The sequence below is a fragment of the Protopterus annectens genome, chromosome 3.part0, assembly GCF_019279795.1.
Source record: "Protopterus annectens isolate FY-2018-M chromosome 3.part0, PAN1.0, whole genome shotgun sequence".
NCBI classification, from domain to species: Eukaryota; Metazoa; Chordata; order Ceratodontiformes; family Protopteridae; genus Protopterus; species Protopterus annectens.
This window is the reverse complement of record NC_056731.1, coordinates 102,440,426-102,455,178: the sequence shown is the minus strand read 5'-3', so window position 1 is coordinate 102,455,178 and position 14,753 is coordinate 102,440,426. Positions and strand designations below refer to the sequence as shown.

The 14,753-nt window shown below is 43.4% G+C and overlaps 1 protein-coding gene across 3 annotated transcripts in view; it reads left to right on the top strand.

Annotated features, from left to right (window-relative positions):
• Positions 1-14,753, top strand: part of RAPGEF5 (Rap guanine nucleotide exchange factor 5) — a 1,983,710-nt gene that overhangs the window by 279,312 nt on the left and 1,689,645 nt on the right. For all 3 annotated transcript variants that reach the window (XM_044064607.1, XM_044064608.1, XM_044064609.1), the window contains exon 3: positions 338-441. In XM_044064607.1, the coding sequence (XP_043920542.1) occupies positions 338-441 (104 nt within the window). The remainder of the gene's footprint in view (positions 1-337; positions 442-14,753) is intronic.

Sequence of the window (14,753 nt, the reverse complement as noted above, 5' to 3'; positions counted from 1 at the left end):
CATAGTGATGTAGTGCAAAATCTTCTTAATGCACGCTACCCTTTATTTTTTCTTCATATCCTGAGTGCATAATATATATGCTTTATTTAGCAATGTTTTTTTGTTGCATTGCATATTTTTGCTGTGCCTTTCACTGGACTCGAAGCAATATTGCAGACAAGATGTGTATATTTATGTATTAAATTGGCGTGCAATATTTCCATTTTTTTCTAAGTAATTCTGTTTGTAAATATGGCAACCATGTTTCAGACACCACACTGTCTGAATAATGACCAGTCAGTTGTTTGATTTTTCTTTCTAAGATATTAACATGTCTTCTTTTTATATACTTGCTTAGGCTTATTCAGAGAACATTTTTTGTGCTGGAAAGGTTCTCCGAGATACTTTTTTGAGTCAGGCATCACATCTGATAAAAGAACTCAGAAGCTCAGCTACCTGCAGGTAAGCATTTGTATGAAGTGGCACACACCCTTTTACTGGTATTTGTAGTTTGATTCTGGTACACTGCATTGCAGCCTTTTTGTTGCACATCTATTATGTAATTTTAACTCTGATTGTCCTCTAACTCTGTGTTGTTCATTGTGTCGGAGGCCAGTTCTCTCTTTCTCTGGATTTACTTAAAGTAATGTCTTTTCTAGCTTGGAGTATTTATAACTATCCAGTTAATATAGTATAGATGGATATATGTTTTTGTTTTTAGTTGACATTGGATAGTTTAGTAACAAACCAAATGCAGTATGATTCCAACCAAACAACAGACACTCAAAGTCAAAAGATAGGAGTTTAATCAAATATAGTAGTTAAGTGCTTTTGCCTGAAGATGATTATATTAAGCACATGCCTTTTAACTTTGAGTGTTTATTTGGTTGGAAACATACTGCAGTCGCTTTATTAGTCTGGTATGTTTTACACTTTGTTGAATGAGTGTTTTTTGTTTTTTTAATTTAATATTAAACACCTTACTGTAGTAGCAATATATCTGAGAAGTAATTGCAGAGGTTAAAATCATGGTTTTCATCATTGTGCTGCAAAATGACCAACTACATCATTTCTTTGGATCGATAGAAATGCAAAACCTAACAAAGTCTGTTGTGCTTTAAAAATGTGGCAGCCATGTTGTCATTGCCTTCCCCTGGTGTCAGTCTTGAAGACGATTATTGGTGATCAGTTACACTGATATTCAGTATGAAAGAGATTTTGCACATGTGTGACATGCTTTAGAAAAGCTAATTGTTTGTGCTGACTGGCTGAATCACATTTTATTAATGTAATACTTCTGTTAGCTGAACAGTTGCCAACAAACTTTATCCTGTCCACATCTTCTACAAGTCTACAAAGACAATTATTAACTGAGCTAAACTGAGGGATTTGAAGGCACTTAGAGGCTTTCATAAAACCTTAAACATTCATCTACACAGCTAGGTATAAAACAAGCATTTCTGATAATTGGAAGGTTTTGGTTAGTAAGCCTGTCTGCAAAGGCAAGGGTGCTAAAGACATTAAAAAAAAAATACAACCTGTCAAAACATCATGGAGAGATTGGTAATAGAGAAATATTTATGAGAAGTAAAGTTAGATGGTGAACTTATTGACCTGCATATACAAAACAGAAGTTTAAAACAACTTGCAACCAATAGATTATGATCTGGTAGCTGATCGTAACCTGTTGAGACAATGGATACCAAGAAATTTACCTCGAACCTCGAGAGCTATGCTTGAGAGGTGACTCTTGGCATCAGTGTTAACATGTCGAGAACAAATAATTGAAGGTTCTAATCTGAAACCCAATCATAATTCTATGTAATGCATGGAGCTATATCTGTTCCATGTACTACTAGTTACAGTTTAAAAAAAAAAAAAACTGTAAACTGTCTAGATTTTTGCAAAATGTCCAGATTTTTGCCTCATTTGTTTGTTCTGTTTCTCATAAAGTCCAGGGTTCATGGAGGATTGATGTCACTGAATAGTGGCATACATATGAGTTTGAGCTTGTATCCTTCAGTGAAAATGCAGGTGAACACACATCCTGTTATAATAGCTACTTTCTAAGTTTGTAAGGGACACCGTGTCAGTACAAACAGAAGGCAGAACCAAATCTTTCATTTTGTTGCTGTTTTTTACTGGTCAGTACTGGCAGATTTTACTGCCTAGTGGTAAGACCCAACCTTAGCAACTTGAGCAAGGTTTGCTTAACATTGGTTAAGGTTTGGTCTCGCACCATTATAGCACTTAACTGATTTGTCTTTTTCAGAATATCTGAGTGTAGTCACTGTGCTTCATACACTACAATACGATTAGAGCATTTGATGAAAATATACAAACGTGTAAATCTGAAGGAGTTAACTTCATTTTACCTGCAACCTGTGGGTATACGGATCCATATCGGATCTGAGCTGGCAACTTTCTTTCTAGCATCTGTACCAAGCTCCGAGCTCCTTCCCTTACCCATAATGCCCTACCATCTCCTATCTTCCCTCAGATCTCATTTGCTGCGCCAATAGTGTGCATCGTGGTCTCCTTTGCTCTGAGCTCAGGGATAGTAAGTGGTATTATTACTTAAATCTAGTGTGTGTCTGAGTGATTTTTTTTCCCTTCCTCCCCTTGTTTAGTGTATCGCTTGTTCGTCGGTTTAAAAAAAAAAAAAAAAAAGTTTTTGCTAGCTTGGTAGAGCAGTTGTAAGGCCTGCCCTTCCCCTACCTGTTTGTGTGTGCTTTTTTCTGGTAGGTAGCATTTTTCTTTTTGGGTGCAGGACCATGGCTGATCAGCCAAAATCTGTTTTCAAGAAATGTACAGTGTGGCCATAAGCTTTCCCCGGCTGATGGTCACATGTGATTTGCTTGGGAGTGGCACATTGGTCCACTCAATGTGCTATCTGCACCGGGTTCAATCTGAGGGCCCTTAGAGATTGGAAGGCCAAGTTAGTAACCAAAGGCCTTCTCCCCGCTGCCATGCTGGAATCTGCCATGGCCTCGGTTTCTAGTGTTCAACCTCCCACCCAGATAGGGACTCAACCTCCCTCTTCTTCTTCTGGTGATGGGTCTAATAAAGACAAATCTACAGTCAGCGTGGCTGACAAGGAAAAAGAAAGAGACAAAGAAAGGCGCAGAGAGGATAGGGATAAGAGAAAGGACAGACATCGCAAGAGATCCCCGGAGAGGGAACTCTTTCTTAGTCCCCCTTCTAAGGCCATGAGGCCTGTTTCTCCACGGCTCCAGTCTCCTAGTTTCTCACCAGAGCCGTTGGAACATTCAGACCCGAGGCCTTCCTCCCCATTGCGCAGACCAGCCAGATCTGAGTCGGTGGTCTCTTCAAGGTTGACTCTGAGTTTATCGGACATGGATATGGACAGGATGATGCGGACATTCATTCAGACCCAAATACAGATGGAAGTCTTGCCAGGCCCCTCTCCCCTCTGGAGCGGGGACCTCCATGCCTTTTTTTCGTCCCATCTCTCCTTCCTCGATCAGTGCTTTGGCTTTGGGGCTCTTGGATCCGAGGATTTTCGGAGCTGGTAGCTCGGCACCGACGGTTCCTCCAACCTCTACTCCGGCTGTTACCTTGAGTATCTTGGATCTGACTTATTCGGATCCGAGTGACTCTTGGAGCCACGGACAGGGAGTCAGACCCGAGGGAATGGAATTTTCGGCTCCAACCTTTTCATATCCGACCTGTTCCCTCAGACATCAGGCTACCCTGGCTTCGGCTTCGGTCCCCGCTTTGGATCCAGGGAGGGTGTCTTCCTTAGTTGGTGCTAAGGAGGTCCACTCTCCCTCGGCCTTCGAAGTGGTGGAGAGGGTTCTCTCCCAGGGATTGAGACCCCAGCCCATCCTCTCAGATACCACCCAGGCCCCCCTGGATTTGGTGACAACTCCCTTCATCCTGTCTCAGGGACAGCCCATGCCAGAGGATCCCCAGGTTAATTTCCATGAGGAAACCCCTGTGGCTCTTGAATCCCTTTCTGAGAGTCCCAGTGAAGAAGGTCACCATAAGCACAGCCAAAATCTGTTTTCAAGAAATGTACAGTGTGGCCATAAGCTTTCCCCGGCTGATGGTCACATGTGATTTGCTTGGGAGTGGCACATTGGTCCACTCAATGTGCTATCTGCACCGGGTTCAATCCGAGGGCCCTTAGAGATTGGAAGGCCAAGTTAGTAGCCAAAGGCCTTCTCCCCGCTGCCATGCTGGAATCTGCCATGGCCTCGGTTTCTAGTGTTCAACCTCCCACCCAGATAGGGACTCAACCTCCCTCTTCTTCTTCTGGTGATGGGTCTAATGCACTACAGACATGGATTTAGATGAAGGAGACGGTTTCCCCAGGTCACCTCCTGAAGACGTCTCCTTCAGAGAAATCCTGGAGATCCTCCACCAGAGGGGAGGTTGGTCAGCCCCAAAACCTTCTGGGGATGAGCCAGTGTTCCTGGAGGCCTTTGGTATGAGCCCATCTACTCCCTGGGTGTCCCCGCCAGTGGACCCCTTGGTGGACCTTATCACCACGTGGGCATGGAAGGAGTCTGACACCGTAGACCCCACCCCCAAACACCCTGACAAAATGTTATCTCCCCCTTCCAAAAGACAGCCTTGGTCAAAAGGAGCCCCAGTTGACGCTATGTTGGTTGCAGTGACCACAAAGAAGGAACTAGCACAGGGAGAGTTCCTCAGTCCACCCACCAGACAAGGAGTCCAGGTCGGTGGATACGTTTGAGAAGCACGTCTATTCCTCAGCGACCTTTTCAATCTGTGCGCTGAATTATTTGGCACGCGTGATCTGGCTTCAGCGAGACCTTGCTTCGGAATTTGCTGAGTCGCCCCCAGAGTCTTTATCGCCGCAGGACAGACAGTTGTTCTCTGTGAAAATGTCTACTCTGAAGTCAGTCTCAAACATGTCAATGCGACTCTTTTCCCATGCCACAGAAGGAGCAGCTAGGGTGGCTGGGACAGGCATAGCCATGAGGCATCATGCCTGGCTCAGGTTGTGTCAGTGTGCGGACCCTTTCAAGGCGTTGTTTATCAATGCTCCCTATGAGACAGTTCTTCCTTTTTTGGGAAAACACTACGTGACACACTTGTCCAGAATGAAAAGGATGGGAAGGCTTTGTCTGCCGTCAGCATCAGCTTCTCTTGGAATCAGAAGGCAGAAGAAGATGTGGTTCAGAAAATCTCAGTTTTCACGGGATTCTCAGGAAAACTATTCACCCAGAGGCAGAGGGGGACAAGATCGACGCCGACCTAGAGGTAGAGGGGGTTCCCAGGAATTTTGGGTCTAGGGAACCCTTTTCTTATAGACCCGGTCAGCAGGCCTGAGGGGTTTCCCAACTGTACTACCCTGGAGGCAGTTGGGGGAAGATTGTCCTCACACCCAGCAGCATGGGAGTCCATTACGACAGATCGCTGGGTGTTACAGATAATATCCAGAGGTTGCACTATCCCATTTGTTGCCCCTCCAAATATTCCAAAACACCTCTCGGATGTTCCACCCACTCACAGGGAGGCCGCAGCTCTAGAGGTTTCAAAGCTGCTTCCTCAAACGAGCCATCGAACAGGTCCCCCCCCCGATCAGTCCGGATCAGGCGTCTACTCAAGGTTCTTTTTGATGCCAAAAAAGACAGGGGACCTCAGGCCCATTCTAGACCTGTCAACATTAAACCTCTCTGTAGCCAAACAGAAATTCTGGATGGTCACCCTACAGTCCATTCTACCTGATCTCCGAGAGTGTGACTGGATGTGCTCTTTAGACCTCCAGGATGCTTACTACCACATCAAAATACACAGAAGCTCCAAGAGGTTTCTGTGCTTCTGGTTGGGAGCCAGTCATTTTCAGTTCAGAGCCCTACCCTTTGGTCTCACCACAGCCCCCAGGGTGTTCACCAAGGTAATGGCAGTTGTAGCAGCTCACCTGAGGCTTCAGGGTATTCAGGTGTTTCCATACCTGGATGACTGGCTCTTTGCTGCGCCCAACAAGCATCATCTGTGTCTGGCTCGAGATTACTTCATTTGGCTGGTAGATCTACTGGGAATTACAGTCAATGTTCAGAAATCCTATTTGCAACCAGTACAAGTTCTAGACTTCATTGGGACATGGCTAGACACTTTGTCGATGAAGGTATTCTTAACTCCAGACAGGATCTTACACCTCGGGTGCCACATAGCTCAGATAGCGAACTCCAAGTCTCCAAAAGTGAGAGAGGTTCTCTGCGCTCTCTGCTCCATGGCTTCCGCCATATCGATTCTCCCTTGTGCACGCCTTCACATGCGGGTTCTTCAATGGACTCTGGCAGTTCAATGGTCTTGGCTATACCTGCCCATGGAATTTCCGATCAAGATCAGTCATGTCTGCAGGACGTCTCTTCTTTGGTGGTTAAGTTCATCGGAGATACCAGAAGGACGCCCCTTCGTGTCATCTCCAGTCCAAGCCACAGTGACCACGGACACCTCCCAACTCGGGTGGGGGGGACACTGTTTGGGAAGGACAGTCCAAGGCACGTGATCCCAGTCAGAGACCAAGTTGCACATAAATGTTATTGAGATGGAGGGCAGTGCTTTTAGCATTGGAAGCCTTTCACACTGTCCTTCCTCTCGGAGTGATTATGATTCAGTCAGACATGTCTGTTGTCTGGTATATCAACAAGCAGGGGGGAACCAAATCCTAACCCCTATGTTGCGAGGCCATGTGGGAATGAGCAATCTCCACTGGTCGGTTTCTGATAGCAATGCACATCCTGGGGTGCTCCAACATTTTAGAGGATAGATTGAGTTGGGCTATTCTGATGCCGTACGAGTGGTCTCTGAAACAGTCAGTAGCAGAGGAGAGCTTCCTTGCATGGGGTCAGAATTGCTGCAATCTCTTCTCATCTCCTTCCAACATGAAGTGCAGCGAATACTTCGCTCTGATTCCCTCACCAGGGGAAGTCCCCAGAGACGCTGTAGTCCATGCTTGGCCCCCTGGGCTTCTGTATGCTTATCCACCATTGCCACTCATTCCGAAGTTTCTTCAGAAAGCTTGCCGTCTGTGGTGCAAAGTGATCCTCATTGTCCCATTCTGGCCTCATCAGGTTTGGTTCCCATTCCTTTGGTCTCATCTCTTAGCTCCCCTGTGGGTTCTGGATCCCTGCCTGGGTCAAATCTCCCATCTGTCGGGGGCCCTTCCACCCGATCTGGGCAGCCTCAAGCTGACAGCCTGGTTGCTCCAGTTTCGTTGATTGCCAGGACTCCCTGTCTTTCATCCCAGGTGAAATCCATTTTGGTGGCTTCTCTTAAAGACTCCACTAGGAAACTTTATTGCAGTAAATGGAAGCACGTTTCCATTTGGGCCTCAGAGAAAACTAGATCCCTTTACAGCCCCTGTTCCAGCGGTGTTGGATTTCCTGTCTGGCATTTTTCAGCAAGTAGCTAGTTCTTCTACAGTGAAAGTACAATTGGCAGCCATTTCCAATTTTCACGTTGGTGAAGGCAACATTGCCTTAGCCTCCTCTAGGCTGTGTAAGGCCTTTCTTAAAGGTACTTTTCTGTTACGTCCACCTGTCAAGGATTCAATGCCTCCTTGGGACCTTACCTTTGTTTTACAGGCATTGGTGACTCCTTTTGAACCTGCAGCTTCAGTGGATTTGAAATTTTTGTCCTGGAAAACTGCTTTCCTAGTCGCCATTACATCTGCTAGGAGGGTTTCTGAGCTTCAAACTCTGTCTGCCATGCCTCCGTATTTGGTCTTCCACAAGGATAGGCTCTTTCTCTGTACTAATCCTTCCTTCTTACCCAAAGTGGCATCTGAAGAAAACATAAACCAGTCCATTAATCTGCCTGTTTTCTTCCCTTAACTTCCAAAATAAAGGTGAATACAAACTTCATTTGTTAGATGTTCATAGACGGCTTCATTTTTATCTTCATAGAACGAAGTCTTTCCACAAGACTGACCAATTGTTTGTTTCTTTTTACAAAGCATTTATGGGGAAAGCTATTTCTAAAGTTTTTTTTGGCCAGATGGATCACTCTTTGTATTTCACATACCTACAAAGCAAAAGGTTTATCTCCTCCTGGTATTGTTAAGGCTCACTCTACCAGGTCCATGGCGACTTCTGCTGCCTTTTGATCTAGGGTGCCGTTGGACGACATTTGTGCAGCAGCAACCTGTGCCAGTTCACATACCTTCATTTCCCATTACAAATTAGATCTGATTTCTAGGGGTAGAGCATCCTTTGTCTCTGCGGTGCTCAGGAATATCCTTCCATAAGGACCTCCCAGGATTGCAGTAGCTGGGGATTCTGTCCCACAGGTTGCAGATAAAATAAAGTTAACTACTTCAGATAAAGAAGTTATGTACTCAACATAAAGTTCCATCTGAGTAGTTGTACTTTATTTTTCTGCAACATTCCCTCCCACTGTTCCCCGGACCTTGTCCTGTCTTTTCAGGTTTGGTTCATTGGGCTGAGATGATTATGTTTTTAGTTACAGCAAACACGATCTGAGGAAAGATAGGAGATGGTAGGGCATTATGGGTAAGGAGAGGAGCTCTGATCTTGGAGCAGATGCCAGAAAAAAAGTTGCCGTCTCGGATCCGATACGGATCCGTATACCCACAGGTTGCAGAAAAATGAAGTATAACTACACGGATGGAACATTATGGTGAGTACATAACTTCTTTTTTTTATTGACTTTCCCCTAGCATTGGACAAAGTAAGTCTTGCAAAATTAATTGGGCTGCTTTGCAAACTTGGTGTCTCAGTACCTTTACCAAATTTATTTGCAAGTATAATTAGGCGTGAAGTAGAATTTGGTGAGATTTTGCAGTTTTACAAAGAATGTTTTACAAGTACAAATATGACTCTGTCGTTGTCCATGTTGGAGTGAATGACTTGAGACGTACCTCCCTGGACTACATGAAAAGAGATATGGAAGAGCTATCGGATCATGTGGCCCAGGCAGGTATAACCCTAGCCCTGAGTAGCATCCTGCCCTCACCCAGAATGATACCACAATATAAGGACAAAATGATTGACTTCAACAATTGGCTAAACTTCTGGTGTCATTCAAAGGGGATCCAGTATCTGTCTGCCTGGGACGACATGAACGACAGACCATGATGCTTTGCCAGAGATGATCTGCACCTGTTGCACCTGGGATTCAAGTTACTGGCTAAGGCTCTTGCCCACCCCTATAGTGCCTTTTTTAGGCAAAGTTCAAAGGACAAAACCACCACCGTAACAGGTACAAGCATGCAAAATCTGAACGTAATGCTACTCAGTGCTACAAGTCTAAACCTCAAAATGCACTCTGGAGACGCTCCTAAAAATGGAGAACATCGATATCTGTGCAGTAACTGAGACCTGGTTCAAGGCTCCAGAGAGCACCCCTGCAATACCAGGCTACAACTCTTACCACACTTTTCGGCCACCAAACCAGGATCGAAACACTAAAGGTGGAGGAGTGTCCATATTCACCAAGGATATTCACACCACCAGGTTAGTTGCCCAACACAATGCATCTGAATATCTCCAGGTGCAACTTAACACTAGGTAAGACTGCAATCCAAATTGTAGTTTGCTACAGATCCCCCACCATGCCCCAAAATTCTCACTACACCTTTCTAAACATACTGGAAAATATTAATATACAACCAAACACCCTAATACTGGGTGATTTCAACTACCCTACCATTAACTGGGAAACTACTCGTGTACCAACACCTTTGCCCCACAGTTCTTGGAATTCATAAATTCCAATGCCCTGGAATTCATAAATTCCAATGCCCTGGATCAACTAATTCATAGTCCCACCATGGGCTCCATTATCCTAGACCTGGTCATTACCAACATGGGAAATCGATGCTCCACACCTATGGGTCACCCCCTCGTTAGTCAGGTCAGGCCATAAGCTTATCACCCTTAACATCCACATCCCACCCCCACCCCACAGTAAGGAAACCTTCATAAAAAAACTTCTCTAAACCCAACTTCATTTCTAAGAAATGGTTTTAAAGAAACCTTGGAGTTTAGACCAAGCACCTGGCCTAAACTCCAAGGTTTCTTTAAAACCATTTCTTAGAAACATAGCCTTGAAGCACTGATGCTCCAGTTATTTAGTATTTTTTATGCTTTTTTATATAGCTTTTAATATTGTAACACTAGAAAATTTTAGAAATGTACCCCACATTCTATACAGCTTCTATGTGTTTTTTATATGTTTTTATATATATATATATATATATATATATATATATATATATATATATATATATATATTTTTTTTTTATACCTTAAGTATTATTATTTGATATATTGATTTTAACATGGAATTGATTGGTTGACACCATGATGCATCACTATTTAAATGTTTTAACTGCTATAATTTGTCTGATGAAGCAGAGAGGACTCTGCGAAAGCGCTCACATTTTTTTCTAAATAAAGAGCTACGTGCTGTGTGTATCCAGCGAGTTTTATTTTACTTATTGCTTCTTCTTTACTTTCGCTGGTTACTTCATCCAGAGTCGAGGATTTTATTTCTGCCTTACAGTCATGACTTTGCCCACAAGGGAAAGTATGCATGCAGTGTATGTGGACTGTTACAGCAGACAATCAATCTATGTGTGTTTGGAATGTGAGGGGAAATGGAGAACTGGGAGAAAACTGATACGAATGGTCCATTATTAGTAAACTGTATAGCAAAAGGAAGAAAATAAGGAAATGTATTAAATCCCCATCCCCTACCTCAAGATAGCAGTGAAACATGCTGGCATGGAGTTTGTGGACTATTAGAAAGCATAAAGCAGAGTATGAGCTAAAGGTTACTATGTATACCAAAGAAAACTGCAAGAAGTGTAGGAATAAAATTCAACAGTGAACACACATTCAGATGCCAAGGATATAAGCAATTTTTGTTGTATCTTTCATCTTTTCCCGGTTAGGGGTCTCCACAGCGGAACTCCGGTCCGCTAATGATTGGCAGTAGATTTTTACGTACTGACTTGCTAGGCCTGACGCACAACCTTCAACGAAGGTACGCCCATTCACGAATGCCTTCACACAGAAGATGCTTTAGCTGAGAATTGAACTGGACGTCTTACTGTGAGGCGATAACGCTACCGCAGCACCACCACCGCAGATCCAAGGATATAAACAATATATTAGACAAATTTTGTGCTAGCTTAACCCAATCTAGTCACATTGTTGTCCCCAGTATCCTCGAAAATGTATTTAGCTTCTTCTAAAATTAACTAGGAATAACTCTTGGAATCTCTGTCTAAGGCTAAAACTAATGCATAGAACCAGACAAAATACCAGAGTTCATTCTCACCAGGGCTACATTGCAGCACTTCAGCTTCTAAAGTGTTCATCCTCATAGGGATTTGTGCCAAATGTCAGGTGAACAGCCACTGTGACTCACCTGTATCAGGATGGCTCCTCTTTAAACCCAAATATATAGTTAACTTAACTGATCTTGACCACAATCAGCTTGATTTTGTGAAGTGCAGAGTCCTGCCTTCTGGACATAGTAGTCGTCCTTCAAAAGGTTACAGAGGTTGTGAACAGTAGTCACTTTGTACACACTTCCTATCTTGCTCTGACCAAGGCCAGTGCTAGTACTATTGAGTAATTAGAAAAACTTAATGCAACACCCTACGCTGTCTGTTAGACAAACCCCCTACGCTGTCTGTTAGACAGCAAATTGGCTATCCAACAGATTTCAAGTTGTAAAAGTTGTTGGTACACTCTGTGAATGCAAAATTGTAATTAGTGGGATGCTGCAGGTATCAGTTCTTGGTCCTCCCCTGTTTGACATCCATTTTGTAGATACCAAGCCAATATCCCAAAATATGGTTGACCTGGTTTGCTTTACTTGTTTACTTATGCTAAACGGCTCCAATATAGGTCTGGAATATGCACATACTTGGTGTACCAAAAAAAAAAATCTCAACCTAAGTGCAGCAGCTGCTCCCACCTCATATGTTATACATTATACTCTTCATCATTCTGACATGGTTGTAAGAGACTTGGGTACTTATGTGGGCAAATCTCTCTCACTTGTCAATCTTGTTTCCACCAAAATAAGGAAATCCTTTTATCTGGGACAGTTACTTTCTAATGGAATATCTTCAAGATCGAAAGTCATCTCATCATCCTACCACTGTACCCTTCCTCTATCAAACTTGTCATCGAGTACAACAATCTTTGGGTATGTAAAAATCCAAGCATTTAACTCTACTAGCAAGGCCCCACCAATCTCTAAACATGAAAATTAAAAGCCTTAAATCCTTCAACTATTCTGATATGCCTTTCTTATACACGATAACCTACTGTTTGCTCCAGCGGGACCTGTGTCTTGCTTAACGAGACATGAGTGACCCAGTCCTATTTCTTTGCAAAACTGCTTACTTTAAAGACACCCACATTAGGGATCTAAATCTATATCACCAAGTAAGACTCACTGCAGGGCTAAGTTCCTAACTTAATGTATTCATAGTCTGTGTAATAAATTGCAACTACAAGCTGAAGAAAGTACTCCTTTGGCTATCTTTAAGGCTATTCCTGATGATTAGAGGGATAGAAAAAAAATTATATCAGGATCTGATGTAATTTTCATTGATTCCTCAACTGACTGGTCTCTGATCCATCTTGATTGCTTACATTAGACTTATGGATTCAGCTGTTGAGCTTCTACATTTACCCTCAATGCCCCACCGTTCTGACGTATCTCAGATCTTATTTGCTGTTACATCGTTCGGATGCATATTTTCTGGTCTCAAGCTAGGAGGTTAAATAGGAATCTTTATATCTTTTTGTGAGTTTATCTGCAATTTCTTTTTCTTCTTCCTTCTTTTGCTCTTATAATGGATTTTTCTTAGCTTTAAAACCTCTTTCAATATTTTAAACTCATTTTCTAGTTAGGTCTTTCTACCCTTATGTATTTTCCAAAATACCATTGTTGGTATTCTCTCTCCTTTTTGTCTGCATTTAGGGTACTTCAGAACATACCATTGCTGAGATATATATATATATATATATATATATATATATATAATGTGTCTGTGTGTGTATGTATTTTGTTTCTATTTAAAAAAAAAAAAAAAAACACTCTCTTGTTCAGTCTGTTTTTCCATATGTGGCTGACAAGTCTGTGGGATTTAAGAAATGCACTTTCTGTGGGCATAAGATCCCTAATTTAGATGCCCAAAAGGAGTGCACTTATTGTCTGGGTGCTGCCCATCTAGAAGTTGACTACTCCATTTGTTTGAGATTCAACTCCTGTATATTGTGTGATAGGAAAAACAAGGTGGCTGTAAAAGTCTTACTATCTTCTTTTTTGGCTGGGGCTCAACCCCCATCCAGTAAACCTGATAAAGAGAGGGATGACTCTGTTCCAAAATAAAAGGAGTCCAGGAACTGGTCCCCTGGCAGTAATCCTCGTCTGGCTCCGGTTTTCAAGCCACCACCTAAAGTTTCTAAAGTCAACCTCTGATCCTAGAACTCCAAGCTTCAAATATCCTCAGATCTAATCTCTGTGTTTGTCCCTGGATCCAGTATCTCCTCTGCTCCATTCACCTTTCTTATGAGAGTTTCTGAGGAAACTCTGCAGACCACCTTCCTTTAGTTCATCCCTTAGATCCTCCAGGAGTTTATCAGAGGCAGAGGTGGAAAGAATGTTTAGGAACTTTATCTGGGCTCAGATCCAGAAGGAGGTAATTCCAGGTCTGTCTCCCATTGGACCAATGAGCCTGCCTTCTTCTCAACCTCATGTTATGCCCCCTCCTTTTATCTGACTAGTGGTTTTGGAGCCCTCAGATGTGAGATCTTTGAGAATGTCCTTGTCGGATCCAAAGACAGGCTGCACTTCCACTCTAACCGTGCTTCTGAGTCACCTGGCTCCAATCCCTTTGGAGCAGGATGACTCTCTGTACCGAAGCATTGGTAATTGGCTCCTGGGGTTGGAGGGGTCAACTCTGAAGCTATCAGAGCCATTCTTGCTTTTTCTTGCCTCAGCATTGGATATCTCCGCTCTGACCTCCTCGAGGCAGGAATCCGCAGGGATTCAGAGTTTGGTGCAGGTACCTTCGGCACTGGTGTGACCGGATGTTGTTTCTCCTGGACCGTCTGCCTTTGAGATAGTGGAGAGGGCTTTCTGTGTACCTAGAGAGGACATCCTTAACATCTTCAGGACCTGTTCTTCTTCCTCCATTCATAGGTTCATACTAGGCTCTCTGCCTTAGGGCATTTATAAGCCTAGCCAGAGTGTGTTTGGCTTTCGCTACCCATTTTAAATGAATTTTGCTATGTCCTTTTTCGAGGTTAGTATATTGTGCCTCTGTCTAACAGTGACACAGAAGTGATACCCGGGGTAAACCTACGATCTTCCATCCACTCATCAAGATTCCTCTTGAAGAGAGTCAATGAGGGACTCTGCCTAACCTGGACTGGGATTTTATTCCAGAGTGAGGGGAGCCTCTAGGTTATGAATCTGTCCCTCCAGCATGTCCTATTTATTTTAGTGCTGAGGTTCAAGTCTCTTGAGCGCGTAGCTCGATGGGATTTGGATTTTCTGAGGTGCAGCATGTCCATTAATTCCAGGTTGGACATGGCTTTATACATCAGGCACAGATCACCTCTGAGCAGGTGGTATGCCAATGAGTAGAGCTGGAGTTTCTTTAACCGAACAGCATATGGCATCTGTTTGAGCCCTTTAATCTTCTTGGTGAGGTACTTTTGGGGTCTTTCCAGTTGCTGCAGGTGCCTGGTAAGGTACATCCCAAAAGGGGCATTGTACTCAAT